The sequence below is a fragment of the Crinia signifera genome, chromosome 6 (assembly GCF_055691185.1).
Source record: "Crinia signifera chromosome 6, ASM5569118v1, whole genome shotgun sequence".
NCBI classification, from domain to species: domain Eukaryota; kingdom Metazoa; phylum Chordata; class Amphibia; order Anura; family Myobatrachidae; genus Crinia; species Crinia signifera.
In genome coordinates, this window is record NC_139222.1 from 120,563,467 (window position 1) to 120,585,989 (window position 22,523).

Here is a 22,523-nt window from a genome sequence, read left to right on the forward strand (position 1 = left end):
GAGTGCTGCCTTTAAAAATACAACCTCTCTCAGATGAGATCCCACTCCTCCGGCAACTTGGACCCGGTTACATTTACTCCTAGATATGATTGGCATACGCATTCTGCAGCCCGGATAATGGGACGGACCTCTCCCAAAGAAGTAGACCCTTAATGGGGTGTATATTATTGGAGGAGGCAGAGCAGGGCAGCTGTTAAGAACCGAACCAACAGGTATCTGATTCATTCAGTGTTAAGCATAAAGGTGTTTTATTTATTTAGCTCTAAAATCATCCCATAACCCCCCCTTTGGTAATGTTATGTGTTTTCTCTTTCTCAGCACTACACCCCAGGTACTGAGCCCAACTATAGCTGCCCCTCCTAACGCATTACCACGACGTAGTTCGCGCCTTTTTACAAGTGACAGTTCTACCACCAAGGTAAGATTTTGCTGGCTCACTTTAAGATGGACTAGAACAGGGCTCGACAAATACCGGCCGCCAGGTCGCCACGGTGACCAGATTCTGCTTCCAGATTTTGCAGGGAGGGAGAAAGCAGAATGTGGTAGTCTCCACCCTCCTGTAAGGCCAGCGGCAGAGCAGTCGCCCGACCCACCTCCTCCCTCCCCATGTTCGCAGAACACATTTTTACAATACACTTGGTCCTGACTCCTGCAGCAGCCAATAGAAGTCCCCAGCACCGCTGCTGCCCCATCCAATCACTGCAGGGCGGGCTGAGACCTCTGACCTTCCTTCCCTGCAGTGCGTCATCCTGACAGGCACCTAGTCCCCGCAGAGCCTCTGCGCCTCCTGACTACCCGCTGTGTGGATCAGCGAGGGAGACGGCGGCTACTACCCACTAATCAAATAGGGGTCTTTCCCCTGGCCCCGCAGCCGCACCTCTTGCTGCTGGACATGCCTGGCTTCGAGCATGCAACCCCTGGGCAAAAGGGCAAGTTACCCCTGCAAGCATGCAACTCGTAGCAATGAGCATGTAGGTAAGCGTCACTTATGTGACATAATATGTACTAAACATTACAGCGTGTGGTATTATATGCAATGGGAATACCGGTGTTTTGTAGAATGTGTAATGGGCATTACGGTGTGTGGCATAACATGTAATGGGTGTGTGACAAGACATTGCATTGTAAAAAAAACTGTCCACTCCTTCACGCTCACTGCCCCTATTTTTAGTATGACTGGCTCCTACACTTTCATGCTGGCTCCAAAAAATTTGTCAAGCCCTGGACTAGAATATAGTGTACAATAAAGAAATGTTTGTTTATTAAGAATGTCTGGCTCCACTATTGTAGGAAAACAGTAAAAAGCTGAAAATGAAATTTCCTCCCAAAATCCCAAATCGTAAAACCAAAAGCAAAACTAACAAAAGTGGCGTTACTCAGACCAACTTGAATGAGAGTTTGGAAATAAGCAAGTTGGATTCCTCCATCATCTCTGAAGGCAAGATCTCTAATGTGGGCCCTCAGATCCAAGCACTAAGTATACAAAAAGCGGCAGCAGGTAAGCACTCCTCTCCTTGTGTAGCCTGTGGCTTCCTGCACTAGATGCAGCGCATCCTAAAACACAAAATGATGCTTTTATATGTATGCAACAGAACACTGGGCAGAGAGGCGTATGTGGAGGACTAGAGTCCTAAATGCACGGTTCTTCCTTTGGGTAGAAGCACCAGGTAAAAGGACTTTAGGGGAATTGGGAAGGGGGCCTGTTGGTGAGTGCATCTTAAACTAGGATTTTGAGAGTATAGGATATCTAGTATGGGAGTTAAAAGCACCCTGGTAGTAGCATTAATGCTGAGGAAGCGAGGTCTGATGTAAAGGGCGTGGGTTTTGGACGGAGCATATAGTGGCAGTGCATAATGTTTGGGCAGAGTAAGGACTAGTTGTGCCATAGATGGTGTTTGATAATGTACCCAAAATTACACTAAATCAAAGATTATAGATTTGTTAGATTCAATATTTTCATATCCTGTTCCATTCCTTTCCAGAAGGCTTAATGAGCCTCTTGAGGGACATGGGAAAGGGTTATGTGGCCTTGTGTTCCTACAACTGCAAAGAAGCAATCAATATCCTAAGCCACCTCCCTTCCCACCATTACAACACAGGCTGGGTATTATGTCAGATCGGCAGAGCCTATTTTGAGCTGGCAGAGTATTTGCAGGTAAGGCATATGTCTTCTTTCACATCTTGTTTGTGCTTTGAAAGCAAGCCAAAGCCTAAAAATCTAAATATGAGCTGTTTTGTGGCTCTTTGGCAAGTATATGTAAATAAACCTATATTGTGTATCTTTTGTTCTATAAATGTTACTGTTTTTTCAATTAAATAATTGCTTTATAATAGTAAATCTTGAGTCTTTATTCAATCCTTGTATTGACCAAACTTTCCCCTATTGTGTTAGGTATGTGCTTACTTATGATTCTGGATGTTATTACATATATTTATTCCTCTTGTCTTGGTAGGACAGACGTGGAATAAATCTGAGTATTGCAGGCTGTGGGTTGGAGAGTAGGCTGAGAAGTAGGCACTAAACATTTAAACTACTAGAGCTGAAACTCTCCCCCTTAAAGCCCTCCTACCTCCTCCAGCTAAACAGTCTTTCTTCTATTAGGTTACCTGAATCCACTTTTAAGGTCACAAATATTTTGGAGTAAATGTTATGGCAGCATTTCCTGCCCCAGTAGAGGGTCACCATGCACCTATAGGTGTTCTGGTGCCCTAGATTTCATTTACAGGAGCTCACCCACTAGCTTCACTAGCATGCTGAAGCTCATGATTCGTGGCTTTTATATTGCACAGGCTTGGCAGCACAGATCATCATTCAGCATACCCAGTCCTGCACCTCAGGCTGCCGTTACCACTGAGGTCTGTTTTGGAGAGCACAACCTTCTGATGACCCCTGTTTTCCCTTTCTTCCTTCTGGAGATGATTCCCGTGGCTTTTCACCAACTTGTGCACTTCTGCACATTCCCGGACTCTGACATCATGCACAAGGGGAATTAGTGACTGAAAATGTGTTTGATCGTAAAGGCAATGTGACCGGAACTAGAAGTTTGTGTTTGGGGGTGAAAACTGCAGTTTTCTGTTTGCATTCGAAAAAAGCTCAGGCGTTCCCAGGTGTTTTTGAGGGACGGTCTGTGATGTCAGCGATGACCACTTCCAGTCTCAGGTGTAATTAGTGGAAGCCTCAGACTTACAATTGCACAGATGGGGAAAAAAACTCTTAGATACTTTGGGAATCGCATATTGATTTGTGACTGGATCACTAATTCTCTCACAATTTAGCAAGCGGCATTTTCTTTTTCTGTCTGAGTTTTACCTCTCAGTCCACTTTGAATGCTCACATTAGCTATCCATGCTGAATTAGGCCCAGAGTCCATTCACATCTGGTATGGTATGGGTGAAAGTCACTTCCCAGTCCATTATGGTTTTGAAAAATTACTTCTGTGGTGTCCACAACCAAGCAGAGGTGAGTGTTTCAATTCCTATTGCTCCCCTACTTCCACAGTCTCCACCCCTGGTGGCAGCTGGTGCCTTTATTAGCTTAGCAGATACATAGAATGTCAAGAGTCTGCTCCACCTTTGAAAAAGTCTTGGGATCCTCTGTCCTCAGTTCTTGGAAGTGACAGGCTCCACTTGGCATCCATTTTTCTGGGTGTTGAGGATTCTGAGGGATCCCCTGGTCAGAAAGCGGATATTTTAAGGCCAGTACTGGTTTTATCATTCTAGTTTGGAGGATAGCTCTCCTTAGAGTTAGTGACCTGATTCTGGCCATACAGATGGAGCCATCCATGCATTGCCACCAGCGCCCCATCTGCTGATATCTGGCGGAAGGCTTGCACCATCGGGCGTGGGCACACTCGCAACTCCAATGCTGAGAATTGGGTGCGTGAGTGTCTCCGACGCATGCGCGCCCCGTTCAGTGGCGATTGGTTTGCCGAGAGCCTCTCTAATGAGAGTGACACCAGCTGTACCTCAGAAGCAGGACCGACCTCTGTAAAGTCTATGCATGTCATTTCCCTTTTTTTTTTTTTTTTTTTCAGGTTTGTTGTTGTAGTTATGGAGGAAGTTTTATTTGTGAGGCTTTTCATTGTATACTTGCACAAACAACAGCAGGTAATAATTGCATGGCTGAGCCCGGCCTTTGCCCACCAGGGAATTCTCATGAGGACAAAGGGCCAGTCACTTCTGAGTCTGTATGACCTTGGCAGACAGAACTCTGGTATTACTGTAGGTGCTCAGACTCCTGTTCTAGGGCATCTGGGTTTGGGTTATCGTTTCTCTAGATCACATATGGATTTATTTTGTCCTCATCTGCAGCAGTTCTTTTGTCACCCCTCTTCCATTAAACCATTATACTGGCTTCCTTACTTAGGCAGTGCATTGTCTCCTGACCTAGGGAGTGGTGTTACCAGTTCCTGTGCATCAAAAAAGGCATCCCCATCTGAAGGGTAAAAGTTTTCAAGCTGGAAGTAGAAGATAGTATTTTCCTAATGGTCATGGTCTGGTCCACATAGTCAGTCAGTATCTTGGCTCTTTATGATGGGTGGGGCCAACCTACCTCCATGCAGTCTGTCACTCATTCATGCTAATAAGCATGCTTCTGTTTCTTTAGATGATCCTGTGTCTGACTCCAGGCACATTGTGGTCATCGCAAGATTGCTTCATGTGCGCTGCAACATGGTGCCTCAGTTGAACAGCTGTGCAGGGTGGCTATTTGGACCACACCATGACCAAAATTTTATGGATTGCACACATTTCTGGCCACATTTCTAGTCAGTCTGTGTCTGTCTGTCTGTCTCTGTCTGTGTCTCTTTCTCTTCCCCCATTTTGATCCTTTTTACATATTTACAAGATGTTATGCTTTTAGTTAATATTTGGTTATACTTACTAGTTTGCTCTCTATTCTATTCACTTTTCTAAAATGTTCAAATTCTGAATTTTTTTTTTTAAAGCTCTTTATTATACGCTATATCTAAATTATTGGAAGTCATTCTTGCAAGTCCTTATAAAATCATGATTACAACTTTTTTACTTTACGTGGAAAAAATATTTAAATCACCCAGGGTCACATTCAATCTGCAAAAAAAAAAATTCCCTTTTTTTTTTAAAATTGGTGTTGATTTATAATATTGCCCAATATGCGTGGATGTCCACCACCTTTGGCACGGTTTATTGTATGTGATACCCCTTGTGTTTTCCTCGTTCTTTGTTTTTTAGATAAATACAAAAGGCAAAGAAAGCTATATTGCTGACCTCCATAAAAGAGAATATCTCTTGAAACCTTATTGTTGCAGACTGATATAGTTAAAAACTCAATGCTACCAAGATTTTTCTGGGTACTTGTTTCCTAGCACGGTGCCCACGATATTAAGTTGTATGACATCTCATCGCATCACATGCGGGCATATGGCATGCAATGTGATTTTAAATTGTATAAGCCCCTATATGATTTTTAATTATATAAGCACCCTAATGGGTTCTTACAATGTTAAATGCACCCCCACTATTAACGCTATATGGCATACAATGCGATGGTATAAAATTAAAAATTGTATAACATCGGCTGCCATCGCGTAGCATCGCATACCATCGTATGCCTTATGGTCTGCGATGCGATGGGCGCCGTGCTAGGAAACAAGTACCTTTTTCTGACTGCAAGATAAACCTTACCATTCTGTCTGGACCCCTGTGAAACTCTTACATCAGAATTTTAATTTCCAGTAGGGGCTTGGACCAAATCCATCATCACCATCCACACTGAATCTCACACTAAGCCCTTGAGTCCAAATTAATTTAAAGCTACAATCTGTTTTTTACATCTTTCCTGATTATCCCCTACCTGGACCAAACCGCATTCCAGTCACCACCCTTACTTCAGGACAAAATCAAGATATGGCAGCTGAATGTTATTTATTGCTACCACTATTTAAGGACTCCATCCATCCTTCCTTTCTTTCTTTTTTGAAATTGAGCACTATTTGTGGTGTGGGGTGCAGGGAGAGAAATAACTTGGTTTGCAACGAAATTCCTAAGTTGTTGCTGTTTGTTATATTGACAACTGTTTAGGAATTTTGTAGTTTACTTGGGTTTCACTTTTGTCTGTTAATAGGCCATTGATCTAAAAATAACTTTGTATTTTAGGTTTAATTTTGTGTCTCCATGTTGTCTAAGTGCCAGTACTTCCATTTGTGCAGGCAGAGCGTGTGTTCTCTGAGGTGCGCAGGATTGAAAACTACCGTGTTGAGGGAATGGAAATCTACTCCACCACACTCTGGCATTTACAGAAGGATGTTGCGCTGTCTGTGCTTTCTAAGGATCTCACCGATATGGACAAAAATTCACCAGAGGTACAAGAATTGTTTAAATAGGAAGCTGCATTTTGTGGGAGGGACAGGTTGGAGGCTAAATTATGTGATGAAATAGGTTTAGAACAATAAATATTGTGTAAGTAAGTTAAATTTATATAGCGCACATTCTCCAGCAGGACTCAAGGCGCTTTACGGACATTCTAAAACAATGCACATAATACAGAGGATGTTGGTGGTACAGTAATAGATAAGTCACAGACAAAAGAAACCCTTGAGCACACAGTAAGCATAATGCAGGAGTGGTGCAGCATTTTTGATAGTGACTTCCATGGGTTGTGTACTCCACCCTGACAAGGTACCAGGTGCGGCAGCCATTTTAGGCGCTCATCGTAGGATTACCCTGGGTGGAATAGATTACCCCTAAAAGAAATTACCCAAAATGGATGAGTTCAATGTATGCTCAGGTCCATGTATTTTTCATCCCATCCACAAGTGCACCAGATGAGGCAGCCATGGTGGGCGCACTACGAAGGTTACACTGTAGGAGGCTATATATATATATATATATATATATATATATATATATATATATATATATATATATATATATATATATATATATATATATATATATATATATTAGATAGATACATATATATATATATAGATATGGGAAGTGTTGCTACATAGGCTGGCCCTGGTGCTTCCCCTCACAGTTCCATGCTCACCATGAGGTGTAGGGCTAGGATTAGTCCTGGTGTTCATCCGTAGGGGTGGTGGCCCTGGTCCCAGTGTTCTCATGTCAAAGGTGAGTTGAGGCCACATGAGGTTCCTGAGTTTTGAGGGTTTTCTGCAGACCTTCAGAAGTAATGTTGGTGTGTTATGTTGGAAGATAAAGGATGGCTGAGATTGTTACACAGTGAATGCAGTTAGGCTATAGGGGAGGCAAAAGGAGTGTCTTATAGCATAGCAGACCGTTGCCCCAATACAGCCTTTTTACAACAACATAAACATAACCTACATATATAGATTGTGAGAGGAATCCATAGCACCCAGAAGAAACCCACACAAATAAGGGAAGTACATACATAGGACACTGGTAAAAATCAAACACCTTAAAGCTGGGTACACACTGGAGCGATGTCAGGCCGTTTCATAACAACGAATAGTCCACTGGTGGCAAAATCTAGAAGGTACCGTTTTATAGAACTGTTCTATATGCATATATTGTTGTCCATATAGTATGAGGGAATATCTGGGTTAATAATCGGTTATGGGTATTTGTAATGTAAAATAGTGGAATAAGGCGATGCAGGTTATATGTGAGCTCCGCTCTCTAATTTCAGGCTTGGTGTGCTGCTGGGAACTGTTTCAGTCTGCAGAGGGAACATGACATTGCCATTAAGTTCTTCCAGCGGGCTATTCAGGTGGATCCTGGCTATGCATATGCCTTTACGCTCTTGGGCCATGAATTTGTACTAACGGAGGAGCTAGACAAAGCACTTGCCTGCTTCAGAAACGCCATCCGTGTTAATCCCAGACACTACAATGCATGGTGAGATCTTCCTTCCTGTACATCCTAATACATTATAATATTAATGTGGTAATCAAGGTGCAATACTATTGTTACCGTGCTGCAGTGAAGGAAACTTTCTTTCTCTGTTTAGCTGATGCCAAACTACACATCCATACTCGCATTCACAATTGCCACTCTGTTTTATTGCCACAGGTATGGTCTTGGAATGATTTATTATAAGCAGGAGAAGTTTAGCTTGGCAGAGATGCATTTCCAGAAAGCACTAGATATCAACCCACAAAGTTCCGTACTACTTTGTCATATAGGAGTGGTGAGTTCCTTCTCTCTAGTTTACCAGTAATGTGACCCACCTGCAGAACATGCATTCTTTTTTGTGCGCACTTAGTAGAAATGTATTTTATATGTTCACAGAATTCTTAGGTGAGTATTCCTTCATCACAGATGGGTCAGTTATTCAAATAGAGAATAGAGGTTTCAATTGAGGCTCTTTTTTTAAATCTTAATAGTTTATTCATATTCTGTTATCTAATTCTTTTTCTTTCTGGTTTCTTGACTGTTTTTAAAAATGTATTTTGTTTCAATGGTCACCGTAAATGTTCACAGCTTAGTGAATAGTAATAGTAGCGTCGTAAATCGGGCCTAATTCAGACCTAATCGTAAAGCATGTTTTTCTGTAATGGACAAAACCATGTTGCACTGCAGGTGGGGCAAATGTAACATGTGCAGAGATATTTATATATGGGTGGGATGTGTTCAAACTGAAATATAAATTGCAGTTTAAGAATAAAGCAGCCAGTATTTACGCTGCACCGAAACAAAATAACTCACCCAAATCTAAAGGCCCCCATACACTAATCCAGTGATGGCTAACCTTGACACTCCAGCTGTTGTTGAACTACACATCCTAGCATACCCTGCTAGACTTTTGCTATTTGGCCATGCCAAACTGATGCAGGGCATGCTGGGATGTATAGTTAAACAACAGCTGGATTGTCAAGGTTAGCCATCACCGCACTAGTCCAACTTCTCCTGAGAACAAGTCTGACTCAATTTCCCCTGAGCTCCCTGTGTGGTGGCACAGGCAGTCCACAGTGTCCAGGAAGCGCTGAGCAGACCAGCGGCAGAGGCGCGGCAGAATTTTGTTAAAAAATAAAAAAAAAATTCAAGACAAGCCGGCTGTTGATTGGCTGAGAGAGAGCACTCTCAGCCAATCAGAGGCCTGTTCCACTAGAGGTATACATCCTGGATAAGAAAGTCGATGGGGCCCTGACATGCTTCGCTGTCTCTACAGTAAATCTGCCATGAGGGGAGGAGCACCATGGGAGTATTGGTGACTGAAAGTTATCAAAAGGTGTAGAGGCATGGGTTAGAGGCAGAAACAGAGGGTAGTGGGTAGTGTATCTCGCGTTAAAGTCAGATATAATGAACTGAAGGAGCTGGTTATGGCTTCAGTGATCATGTGAAACTTGTTTTTACATCTGGCGGGTTATTCTGGTTCACTCGCAAAGGCACAATCACTCTCTCATGGACAAAACCATATGATGTTACATTAGCCCCACCTGTAGTGCATATGGTTTTGTTCATTAGAGAGTGATTGTGCGTTTGCGAGTAAACTAGAATAATCCCCCTGGTGTAAGTAAGGAACCTTTGCAGGTATACTGAGACCAGTGTTGGAATAAGGGGACATGTTAGAAGAGAGTGAAAAAGTTGTCTTCATCATAAGGATTGAGGGTAGCAAGAGGAGTGCAGATGGTATGGGAGGGGATTTATCAGGAAAGAGGAGATTTTTTAATGGAAAGTGATTTGGTCTTTGAAGCAGATGTCAAAATCCAGTGCTGTGAGGGGAAAATGGGTTGGATAGTAAAGGTAATCCAAAGAAGTGAATTCATTGGCATATAGACCATATGTTACTCGAATCTGCATGTCTGATGACTGTTGTATAGAAGACGTGAAAACTGAAATTGGATGGATGGTCTCTTGGGGCCTTATTCTAGTTCACTCTTTATGACAAAATCCTTCTTAGATGGACAAAACTATGTGCACTGCAGGGGGGGCAGATGTAAAATGTGCAGAGAGAATTAGATTTGGGTGAGTTATTTAGTTTCTGTGCAGGGTAAATACTGGCTGCTTTATTTTTCACACTGCAATATAGATCTCACTTTGAAGTAAAACACCACCCAAATCTAACTCTCTGCACAAGTAACATCTGCCCCACCTGCAGTGCACATGGTTTTGTCCATCTAAGAAGGATTTTGTCAGAGTGAACTAGAATAAGGCCCATGGTCCTTAACAATATCTATAAGAGGTTGGTCTGCATCTAAACTGACCATACCCAAGGGGATAACATTGCAGTACACTAGGCCTGGGGCAAGATAACCTGTCCCTGAAATTGTGAGGACATATTCCACCAGATTTGTAGTTCTCTTGTGCCTGACGCAGGATATCATCTGAACAGCTGTAACAGGCAGCCACCAAGTCTTGTGAGCACACCTCTACGCAACATTCTGCTACTTCCATACTTTTTTTAAAAACAAAAATGCTTGTATTGTTGGGGCTGCATGGTGGGTCATATACTGAAGGTTATGAGCATATTCTTAGGGAAGGTTTTGAGACCTCTCCACTGTTCAGTTGCCCCCTATGGATTACTGACAAAATGGAATTTTTGTATGCTCTCTAGTAGTACTTTCTTTTTGGTTGTTCTCAGGATTCTTGTTCTGCACTCTTGGTTTTTGTATTCAGTTAAACAAAATATTGAATCTATGGCAACATTTGGGTTATTACCAGTGCGCTTTTACCAGTGAATTTAAACTGACCAAGCTCCCTCCATTGCTTTCTATTGAATTGATCCAGTGTCCCCTATTGGAATTAAGGGAGTTATAGCAGGTTAAAAAATAGTTAGTTATTTCCATTTCCTCTTGCTAATGTAATTGTGGGACAAATGCATTTGCCAGTCGGAGTTCCGTAAGGCTCAGTCTTGGGTCCTCTGCTTTTCTCAATCTATACCTCCTCTCTTGGCAAACTCATCAGCTGTTTTGTATTTCAGTATCCTTTATATGCGGATGATACTCAATTCTATCTATCAACCCCAGAGTTGTCACCAGTGGTTTTGGGCCTAGTCTCTGAATGTCTCTCTGCCATCTCCTCTTGGATGTCTTCTCGCCACCTCAAACTTAATATTTCCAAAACGGAATTACTTCTATTCCCACCAGCTAAGAACAGTTACCATCCTGATGTCTCCATCACTGTTGACAACTCGAGAATCTTACTTACTCCTCAAGCTCGTTGCCTAGGAGTCATCCTCAACTCTAAATGTGGGGAAGAAAAGACAGTGCAATCTGTCACCAAATCATGGGCCTTATTCTAGTTCACTCTTTCTGACAAAATCCTTCTTAGATGGACAAAACCATGTGCACTGCAGGGGGGCAGATGTAAAATGTGCAGAGAGAATTAGATTTGGGTGAGTTATTTTGTTTCTGTGCAGGGTAAATACTGACTGCTTTATTTTTACACTGCAATATAGATCTCACTTTGAATTAAAACCCCACCCAAATCTAATTCTCTCTGCACAAGTAACATCTGCCCCACCTGCAGTGCACATGGTTTTGTCCATCTAAGAAGGATTTTGTCAGAGTGAACTAGAATAAGGCCCATGGTCCTTAACAATATCTATAAGAGGTTGGTCTGCATCTAAACTGACCATACCCAAGGGGATAACATTGCAGTACACTAGGCCTGGGGCAAGATAACCTGTCCCTGAAATTGTGAGGACATATTCCACCAGATTTGTAGTTCTCTTGTGCCTGACGCAGGATATCATCTGAACAGCTGTAACAGGCAGCCACCAAGTCTTGTGAGCACACCTCTACGCAACATTCTGCTACTTCCATACTTTTTTTAAAAACAAAAATGCTAGTATTGTTGGGGCTGCATGGTGGGTCATATACTGAAGGTTATGAGCATATTCTTAGGGAAGGTTTTGAGACCTCTCCACTGTTCAGTTGCCCCCTATGGATTACTGACAAAATGGAATTTTTGTATGCTCTCTAGTAGTACTTTCTTTTTGGTTGTTCTCAGGATTCTTGTTCTGCACTCTTGGTTTTTGTATTCAGTTAAACAAAATATTGAATCTATGGCAACATTTGGGTTATTACCAGTGCGCTTTTACCAGTGAATTTAAACTGACCAAGCTCCCTCCATTGCTTTCTATTGAATTGATCCAGTGTCCCCTATTGGAATTAAGGGAGTTATAGCAGGTTAAAAAATAGTTAGTTATTTCCATTTCCTCTTGCTAATGTAATTGTGGGACAAATGCATTTGCCAGTCGGAGTTCCGTAAGGCTCAGTCTTGGGTCCTCTGCTTTTCTCAATCTATACCTCCTCTCTTGGCAAACTCATCAGCTGTTTTGTATTTCAGTATCCTTTATATGCGGATGATACTCAATTCTATCTATCAACCCCAGAGTTGTCACCAGTGGTTTTGGGCCTAGTCTCTGAATGTCTCTCTGCCATCTCCTCTTGGATGTCTTCTCGCCACCTCAAACTTAATATTTCCAAAACGGAATTACTTCTATTCCCACCAGCTAAGAACAGTTACCATCCTGATGTCTCCATCACTGTTGACAACTCGAGAATCTTACTTACTCCTCAAGCTCGTTGCCTAGGAGTCATCCTCAACTCTAAATGTGGGGAAGAAAAGACAGTGCAATCTGTCACCAAATCATGGGCCTTATTCTAGTTCACTCTTTCTGACAAAATCCTTCTTAGATGGACAAAACCATGTGCACTGCAGGGGGGCAGATGTAAAATGTGCAGAGAGAATTAGATTTGGGTGAGTTATTTTGTTTCTGTGCAGGGTAAATACTGACTGCTTTATTTTTACACTGCAATATAGATCTCACTTTGAATTAAAACCCCACCCAAATCTAATTCTCTCTGCACAAGTAACATCTGCCCCACCTGCAGTGCACATGGTTTTGCCCATCTAAGAAGGATTTTGTCAGTGAACTAGAATAAGGCCCCATGTTACATGCATCTAAAAAACATATCCAAAATACGACCGTATCTCACACAAGACACTACTAAATCTCTTATCCATGCACTCATTATATCCTGCATTGATTATTGCAATAGTCTCCTAACTGGTCTTCCCAAGAACAGACTCTCGCCACTGCAATCCATTCTAAATGCTGCTGCTAGGCTGATCTTCCTAGCAAAACGCTCATCGTCTGCTGATCCGCTCTGCCAGTCCCTCCATTGGTTACCTGTGTTTTACCGTATTCAATATAAAACACTTCTACTCGCATATAAAACTATTAACCATACTGCACCAGCTTATATCTCTTTACTTATCTCAAAATATCTCCCATCTTGACCCCTCTGCTCTGCACAAGATCTGCGTCTCTCTTCTACACTGATTAACTGCTCCCATTCACTATTACGGGACTTTAATCGGGCTGCTCCCAGCATATGGAATGCCCTTCCACACACCATACGACACTCCACTAGCCTCCAAACTTTCAAGCGCTCCCTGAAAACTCACCTCTTCAGGCAAGCCTATCATGTTTAAGTACCACAAGCCTCTGAGGCACTTATGTATTATATAGCTTCCCTTCTGGACCTACAAGCTATGCTATTACTGGTGCCTGTCCTTGTGTTTCCCTCCTATATCCCTATAGATTGTAAGCTTGCAGCAGGGCCTTCCTACCTCCAAGTCTGTCTGTTGTTACCCAGTTTGTTTTATCACTGTCTACTATTGTAAAGTGCAATGGAATCTGCTGCGCTATATACAAAACTGTAAATAAATACTAAATAAATTTGGGAGTTATTCAGACCATTGTCGCCTATAGTACATATGCTTGTCGAACAGCTTGTTGGCCTTGAAGATTCAGTGTATGAATGAAGGATGGGGCAGATTTCTAAAAATGCTGGGCTACTGGAAGAGCATTCAATGAAATATTGTACGATTGTCCCATTGTAATGTGCCTAGCCTAGAATTTGGGGTGTTTTTTGTTAGGGGGAAGGGGTTGTTGTTGTTGTTATTATTATTAATTTTCTCTTCCTTTTTTCAGGTTCAGCATGCCCTCAAAAAATCAGACAAGGCTTTGGATACTCTTAACAAAGCCATTTCCATTGATCCCAAAAATCCACTATGCAAGTTCCACCGAGCCTCTATCTTGTTTGCCAATGAAAAATATAAGGTATGGTACCATGGTAGTTTTTGTAATGTAGGTTGAAGTACAAATTACAGTTATTTTGGTTGTTTTTTTTAATACTATTTTTTTTTTGTGTGTGTGTGTGTTTCTCAGTCTGCACTGCAGGAGCTGGAGGAACTGAAACAAATTGTACCCAAGGAATCCCTAGTGTATTTTTTGATAGGAAAGGTAAGAAAATGCCGCTTTTGTGACTATCTTTCCATCTTGAACATTAATGACATAAATAACCTTGTTAACCATTCTCTCATCATGGGACCAACTGAATATTCCTCTCCTATGCTTCAGGTTTACAAGAAACTAGGTCAAACACACTTGGCCCTGATGAATTTTTCCTGGGCAATGGACCTGGATCCCAAAGGAGCTAACAACCAGATCAAAGAGGCCATAGACAAACGTTATCTACCAGATGATGAAGAGGTTGTTACCCAGGAGGAGCAAGTTAGTGAGTGCTACCCCTATGAAACAGGTGAGGAACACATACCAAGTGCCAGATTAAAAAAAAAAATAATAATTGATAGGTCATGGCATACAGCTGTCAGCCCTTCTCTACACCCAATTCTTATGGGTGCCAGTAGTTATGCTCTTTAGAAAAGGACAAGGAGGGAGATAAATCCACCAGGCTTGGACAAAGAGTATAATACCCCTTTCACACCTGCCTAAATTCCCGGGTTGAGTCCGGGAACAACCCGGTACTAACGCTGGTGTCAGAGGTATCCGATACAAATTACCGGGCTAATTTGCCGGCAATCTGGATGATTATGACACAGCTCTCCGGCGGCAGTGAGGGCGCCGGAGAGCTGCGTCCTCTTCATCTGCCGCCTGTCCCGTCATTTGCGCCGCCTGTGTGGATCCCCGGCCTGCGCAGAGGACCAGCAACCGGGGTGAGTATTCTTACCACCTCCGCCGCTGACTGCCCAACCCAACTGAGTATTCTTACCACCAACCCATCCCCCCGACTGCCCGCCTCCTCCCCACCTCCTGATGGTCTCCTTCACACACCAGAAAATGCAGGGACTTTTCTGGTGTGAAAGGGTTCCAACCCGGGAATGTCCCTGCTTGTCCCGGGAATGTAATTCCCGGGTTTGTCCCTGCATTTCTGGTGTGAAAGGGGTATAAGTTGCCCAAAGGACCAAATCTGCTTTTACCTTTCCTTTTATGTTAGTTTTTGTAACCACAGGAGCAGATTGGTTGCTTTAGGCAACTACTCCACCTACTATCTCTCCAAGGCTTGATAAATTCCTCTCAAGGTATTTTTCATTCTCAAGTTCTGGGGCCATAGTGCTAGTTGAGAAGAAAAAACCTTTTAGACACTACAGTGCTAGATAGGGGTCAAGTTTCTTTATTTTCGTGGAACCTTCTAAAACCTTTAGGGTGGTGGGAACCAAAACGTAACATCAATTCCTCCAAAGCAGTCCAACCTGCTACTGTATCCACATAAAAGTGACATGACCAAATTAAATCCATGGTGTTACTAGAGCATGTGCACTGTCACAAGGCATCTTGAATTCCATTACCTTTGACTCCAGATTGGAAGCAGATAAAGATTTGGAAGCAGATAAATAACAAAATACATATGAGTAGATGCACGTTATAATTAGGATGTTTATATTAGTTTTGCTAGGAAATAATGCAAAACTAAGTTATTGTCAGATGTGCTGAAATAAAACTAATTGCAGAAATAATAAAATTCAATAAAAACTATCGTAATCACGGTATCCGGTCCAAAGGTTGACACAAGGGTTTTTTGGGGGGGGGGTTTTTGCATCATCTATGTGAACTCCAATTTGGGACGGTAAATGTGAACACAAGCATAGCAGTTAACTAACTTGGGGTCCTGATGATGAAATCTACAAATTTTACACCAAAACGTTACACTAACGAATCCTATAATAGATTGCCTTTTGGTAAACAGTGGCTTTTGTCTAAATGAGCAGACAAATTTGACTTAAATACTATAAGACCATAAATACACACACATTGTCATCTTTAGTAAAGGCATCACTTCCATCTACGCTAAGCTAACTTAGTACAATGTGCATTTGTTACAAATGGGGTGCCCTACCCCTTTTTTTTTTTTTTTTTTTGAAGATGACATGTATCGCCTATATATCATCTTACATGCTTATGTTGATTGGGTATGGTATTTTTTTTTTCACCATGCCACTGCCTCTTTTCCATACAAGCCCGGTGACACCCGGGATTTTATACCCTGGTGCGAACAGGCTTGCAGACCCTTTCCCACTAGTCACCCGACCCGACATAAAGGTGGGAGGTGCCATCATTGGGATGTGGGGCTGAGGCGGTGCTGGGAGATGCTGCTTTTACATTGCAGCGAATGGGACCCAGCTCGCATCGACCCAGGTTACCAGTTTCTGCTGCCCTGAACCCAGAAGCATCCCGGGTCCAACTTGGGTAACTACTTGTGTTGGAGTCTTGGGTCGGTCAACCTGGGATTTCTGCTTTGGACTCGTTTCCACTAGCAAAAAACCTGGGCGGTGCGTTATTTTTGCAAGTGGAAAAGGGGTAAACGATATGCGTCTGTTTATTCTGCAGACTGTTTATGATCTATGTATAGTTTCTTCATGTATTTTAATTATGTATTTGGGTTACTTAGAATGTAGTGATGATGCATTTAATAAAGCTGTTTAAAAACAAAACATGATATTTTTTTATTTTTTAGCAAAATAACAGAATTCGGAATTGCAGCCAGATTAATGAAAATCGCTCCTTTTTTTCATATTTGTGCTTTTGGGCCAACTGTAAATAAATGTACATGCTAAGCAGGGTATTCAATCTGTGCCAATATTTAGCGTCCTGCTATGGAAATTCGTTCACCCCCCAGGAATCTCACTAAACTGGTGAAAAACGCTCAATGTGTATGGACCATAAGTGAGATTTTCAACACTTCCGAACATCCATGCCTGTCTGAGCGTATACTATCAATACTTATCAGCAATCTTAATGGAAGTTAGCTTTCTTTAGATTTCACACTGTTGGGGTGGGTGGGTGTATGTATGATAATAAATATATACTCTGTGTGTGTGTGTGTGTGTGTGTGTGTGTATATGTGTGTGTGTGTATATGTGTGTGTATATGTGTGTATGTATGTATATATATATATATATATATATGTATATATATATATATATATATATATATATATATATATATGTGCAAAGGTTCATATATTTCAGTAATTCAACTTAAAAGTGAAACTAATATATTATTATATAGACTCATTACATGCGAAGCGAGATATTTCAAGCCTTTATTTGTTATAATTGTGATGCTTATAGTTTATGAAAACCCCAAATCTCAGAAAATTAGAATATTGTGAAAAGGTTTAATATTGTAAGTTCAAAATGTCACACTCTAATCCGCTAATCTAAAACACCCGCAAAGGGTTCCTGAGCCTTTTAATCGGTCTCTCAGTCTGATTCCGCAAAATACACAATCATGGGGAAGACTGGCACAAGGAGTACAAGGCAAAAGTTTAAGAAAAAGGTGCACAATCAGCAAGAATGACCGCAGCCTGGAGAGGATGGTCTAGAAAAGGCCATTCAAAAGTGTGGGGGAGCTTCACAAGGGCCCTTATTCAGATCTGATCGCAGTACAAATTTGTTTGGAAAATGGTCAAAACCATGTGCACTGCAGGTGGGGCAGATGTAACATGTGCAGAGAGAGTTAGATTTGGGTGGGGTGTGTTGAAACTGAAATTGCAGTGTAAAAATAATGCAGCCAGTATTTACCCTGCACAGAAACAAAATAACTCACACAAATCTAACTCGCTCTGCTCATGTTACATCTGCCCCACCTGCAGTGCCCATTTCCCCCCAAAAATTGTACTGCAATCAGATCTGAATAAAGGCCAAGGACTGAGGCTGTAGTTAGTGCATCACGAGCCTCCACATACAGACGGATCCTGGATATGGGCTTCAAATGTCGTATTCCTCTTGTCAATCCAATCCAGAACAAGAAACATTGTAAGAAACGCCTTACCTGGGCTAAAGAAAAAAGAACATTTGCATGTTGCGCAGTGGTCCAAAGTACTCCCTTTTTTTTTTTTCTGATGAGCGCAAATTTTGCAACTCTTTTGGAAACCAAGGTCCCAGAGACTGGAAGAAGTATGGAGAGGCACGCAATCCATGATGCTTGAAGTCCAGTGTGAAGTTTCACAGTCTGTGTTGATTTAGGGAGCCATGTCATCTGCTGGTGTTGGTCAACTATGCTTTATTAGGCCCAGAGTCATTGCAGCCATCTACCAGGACATTTTAGAGCACTTTATGCTTCCTTCAGCAGACAAGCTATATGGGAATGCAGATTTCATTTTCTAGCAGTACTTGGCCCCTGCCCACACTGCCAAAAGTACCAAAACCTGGTTCAATGACACTGGGATTTCTGTGCTGGATTGACCAGCAAACTCACCTGACCTGAATCCAATGGAGAATCAATGCCTAGATAAAGATGAGGGACATGAGACCGAACAATGCAGAAGAGCTGAAGGCCTGGTCTTCTATAACACATCCACAGTGCCACAGGCTGATAGCATCCATGCTATGCTGCATTGAGGCAGTAATTCATGCAAAAGGGGCCTGAACCAAGTATTAAATACATATACATGATTATACTTTTCAGAGGGCTGACATGTTGTTGTGTATTTAATTTTTTTTTTTTTTTTTTTTATAAATTATTTATTTTCAAAAAAGTTTTCCATCACTCAGTAACAGAAACAGTATATGTCAAATTATCGAGGGAGTCACATTGGTGATAAAGCATAACAACAAAGCACATGTCATGAATATTAACAAAGAAATAGGAGAGTACAAAAAAGGGAGAAAGGCCAGAAAGGAAAAGGGGGGGGGGGGGGTCAAGTCTGCGGAGTGGTGTCCGAATCCTCTATCTGGCTTTCGGAATTTGCCCAAGTCTCACCTAGTGAGGTGGTTGTTCATGGGCCTCTAGGTATCAAATTTTTATGAGGGGGTCAATTTGAAATTTATCCAGGCATCCCACATATGTGCATGTGTAGGGAATTTCTCAGGGGTGGAATAATATATATCGTCCATTGCCATGTAGAAGTCCATGCGCTGGCACCATTCCCACATTGTATTCGAACGCCAGTGGACTGGGAGCACTGCTCTAGCCGCATTGTTCATGTGCCTAAGTAGCGATTTCTTGTACTTGGCAATGGGTATGTCTGAATGCGACAAGAGCCAAAAGTCAGGGCCGGATGGAAGAGGATGTCCCAATATTTCAACGGCCAGTTTCCTTACATTATCCCCAAATGGTAGTATCAAATGGCAGTCCCACCATATATGAAGCAGAGTGCCCTTTTCCTGTCCGCATCTCCAGTTAAATTATTTTTATTTCTTTATTATTGATTTCATGTAATCTAATTTTCTGAGATTTTGGATTTGGGGTTTTCATAAACTGTAAGCCGTAATCATCAAAAGTATAACAAATAAAGGCTTGAAATATCTCACTTTGCATGTAATGAATCTATGTAATAATTTTAATTTCACCTTTTTAAGTTGAGTTTCTGAAAGAAATGAACTTTTTTTTATGATATTGTAATTGTGTTTCACGTGTGTGTGTGTGTGTGTGTGTGTGTGTGTGTGTGTGTGTGTGTATAAATATATCTTATTTTTACAAATCTGTACACAAATGTATTTTACAGTGCTCCGCTTCGTTTTTTTTTTTTGTCTCATAGAAGTGATTTCCATTGTCCTAATAATACCCCTTTTACACCGCCGGTGTAAATGGGTCAAGCTGTGTCCCTTTACACGGGACTTCTACGGCTAGGACCTGGGTAGAGGCGGTGTAAACAGGTACGCTGGGTCGTCCGACCCGGCTCCCGTTTATATCAATGGGGGATATACAACCTGCGGACCGGTGCGACCCGGCGTTTTGGTGTAAAAGGGGTATAATTGAGCTTGGAATATTATTGTCTTTATAATAACATTCTTGATGATTTATCTATGAAGATGTATGCAGTGGTTTGGTATGTAAAGCAGCACATTTCTTCATTTTGTACATACTATCTATTATATTTACCAGTTAGCGATGGTATAAAGAGGAAGCCATGTCCAGTCTTTAGAATTGAAAGCTGTACAAATGGAAGTAGTTTTTGTTTTGTTTTTTGTGTGTGTGTTTTTATCTTCTTTTCCAGGTTATTTAAAGAAAGGCAAACAAGGCTCTAATATGCTCTCTATAAGAGCTTGCTGCCTATTTCTCAAATCAGAAGCAGTCAGCTTGAGCTGGTGTCATTATCATGATAATTAATAGGTCTCTGTTTCTTTGTAGTGGGAACTGATGAATCACAGGAGAGCAGCATGACGGATGCAGATGACACACAATTGCACGCAGCTGAGAGTGATGAGTTTTAACCTAGCCCCACTCCCCACCGGACATGTGGCATCGGGGTGTTTGACTGTTATTTTACTCAACACCACCCCAGCCTCACCCTTGCCTTCTCAGATGCCTTTCTAAGGCTGCCATTTTGTATCATCATCATCATCGCCTCTGTTACCATTGTCGGCCATTCCTCCTACCCTTGACTTCTTCTGATTTTTAAAGCTCTGCAGAGAATTAAAGACTGTGCAATATGTGGGTAGCACTTGATTGGATTCCTGCTACTTTTCCAACCTTGTAACACACCTAGTGTTTCCAAAGGGTATGCAATGTAAGGGTCGAGCCCCAGGTGTGGCCTGTTCATGCCGAAGATGGTGGGTGATAATTCGGAGTCGCAAGGCTCTCTTCTCAGACTTGAAGCTTGCTGTTAAAGCCTTCTAAACACTCAACTTCATGGATACGATGCTCTTTCACATCACCTTTAAATTCAGTGCCTCTCTCCACCCTCATTGAGGACAGAATTTAAAATAACTTTTGCTTGGATAACATTTATTCAGCGCTAGAACCTAAAGACGAGAGGCTGGGGCAATCTGAACTTTTGACCATCTGATGAGAGACTCTTTGCAGGCTGACTTCTCCTTACAGAGAACCCTTAAACCATTAAACTACAAACCGAGGTTAGAGTCCCCCATTCCCCCTCCTTCCTCCATAATATAGACATTCTAGGTAGCTTACACCAGGCCTCTCCCAAGACTCACTTGTGCAGCCTTCATCCAACACTTAAGGCCACCTTAGATTTCTCAATCAACATGTTAGGATGGATGACTTGGGGTAATGCAAGATGACTGAAGAATTTCCATAACTCATTACTGTGGAGTGGGACAAGCCATAATCTTTCAACAATCCCTCACCATCTTCTATTCTTGCATTGCTTTTTTTATTTTTTACAAGTGTTCTGCTTGTAGTATTCTGGTGAACTAAACATTTTTTTTTTCATAAGCAGTTTTGCAAAAGGATAGACCCTGAGAAAAATGGAAGGGTACAGGCATAAGGAATATGCTTTGCCTAAAATAAGGGATAAATCTTAATAGTACCAGTTGCTTTATACAGTGTATGTAGTCTATTAGGAACAAGTGAAACCACATCAGCCCTCAGTGATTTTTTTTTATTCATTTATAGTACATTTAATGGATGGTGTTCTTGGGTCACAAAATGGCTTTTCAATGTATAGGCGACGAGTACGCCTTAATTGGTGAGATACACAAGTTTTATATCAGTTTGCTACAAGTTTTACCTCAGTTTAATTCTCACCATCCCACTTTTTATTTTTTTGCTCAATCCCTTAAAAACCAATGGTTCGATAACAACATTTGAACGCCCCCAGACATGCGGCCCTTAAAATACCATTTTTAATTTGCCCTACCTTGTGGGTTTGGGTTTTCTGTAGGAAGATTGTCACTATCCTCTCTCTGTTCAGGTTCCTAGTTCCAGTGCTCTGGGCAAGTCCATCATTGGTCATCTTGCATCTGGTGAATTAGGAGGATCACCTTCTCTCTAACATTACTGGCATGATGTCTAATGGATTACACACCCGTCACTGCCAGCCAGGCCAGCTACCTTGAAATGGACAGTTGCCCTGCGGCACTGGTCTCTCTGGTGGGGCGGGACCCCTTTTTATTGTGTGGCTGTGATTTTGTCTTTTTATTTTTGTCCCCTCCTTTTTTATTTTATTTTTATTTTTTTTCATTTTTTTCATTTCAGACAGTGTACAGTGTTCTATTATTTGGGGCGGGAGGTTCCTGTTTAATATATTTTGCGAATCATTTAAGGATGTGAAAAATCCAAATAAAAACTTTTTAAAAATGTTCCAGGAGGAATTACTGGATTAATGTTTATACCTCCTATTCCTCTGTGTTTGCATCTACATACAGTATTTTGTAAACCCAGACATGAGTCAAGGTATTTTACTATGGTTGATTGCAAACATTAATGAGTTGCAATGAACGTGGTTGCAGTCCTTTTATAAGTCTACATGGGTAATATTTTGGCTCTTCAGTAGTATTACTGATTCACATATGATGAAATACTAGTTGTATTACTTTCAAAATGTTTATATACAGGCTTT

General features: G+C 41.6%; 1 protein-coding gene across 1 annotated transcript in view; it reads left to right on the forward strand.

Annotated features, from left to right (window-relative positions):
* The window catches only part of CDC27 (cell division cycle 27), a 41,143-nt gene extending 18,872 nt beyond the window's left edge, over nt 1-22,271 (forward strand). The window contains exons 10-19 of the mRNA XM_083146959.1: nt 319-418; nt 1,291-1,498; nt 1,983-2,155; nt 6,189-6,341; nt 7,649-7,857; nt 8,032-8,149; nt 13,907-14,035; nt 14,144-14,218; nt 14,336-14,516; nt 20,351-22,271. Coding sequence (XP_083003085.1) covers nt 319-418; nt 1,291-1,498; nt 1,983-2,155; nt 6,189-6,341; nt 7,649-7,857; nt 8,032-8,149; nt 13,907-14,035; nt 14,144-14,218; nt 14,336-14,516; nt 20,351-20,433 — 1,429 coding nt within the window. The 3' untranslated portion in view covers nt 20,434-22,271. The remainder of the gene's footprint in view (nt 1-318; nt 419-1,290; nt 1,499-1,982; nt 2,156-6,188; nt 6,342-7,648; nt 7,858-8,031; nt 8,150-13,906; nt 14,036-14,143; nt 14,219-14,335; nt 14,517-20,350) is intronic.
* Nucleotides 22,272-22,523: the final 252 nt, after the last annotated feature.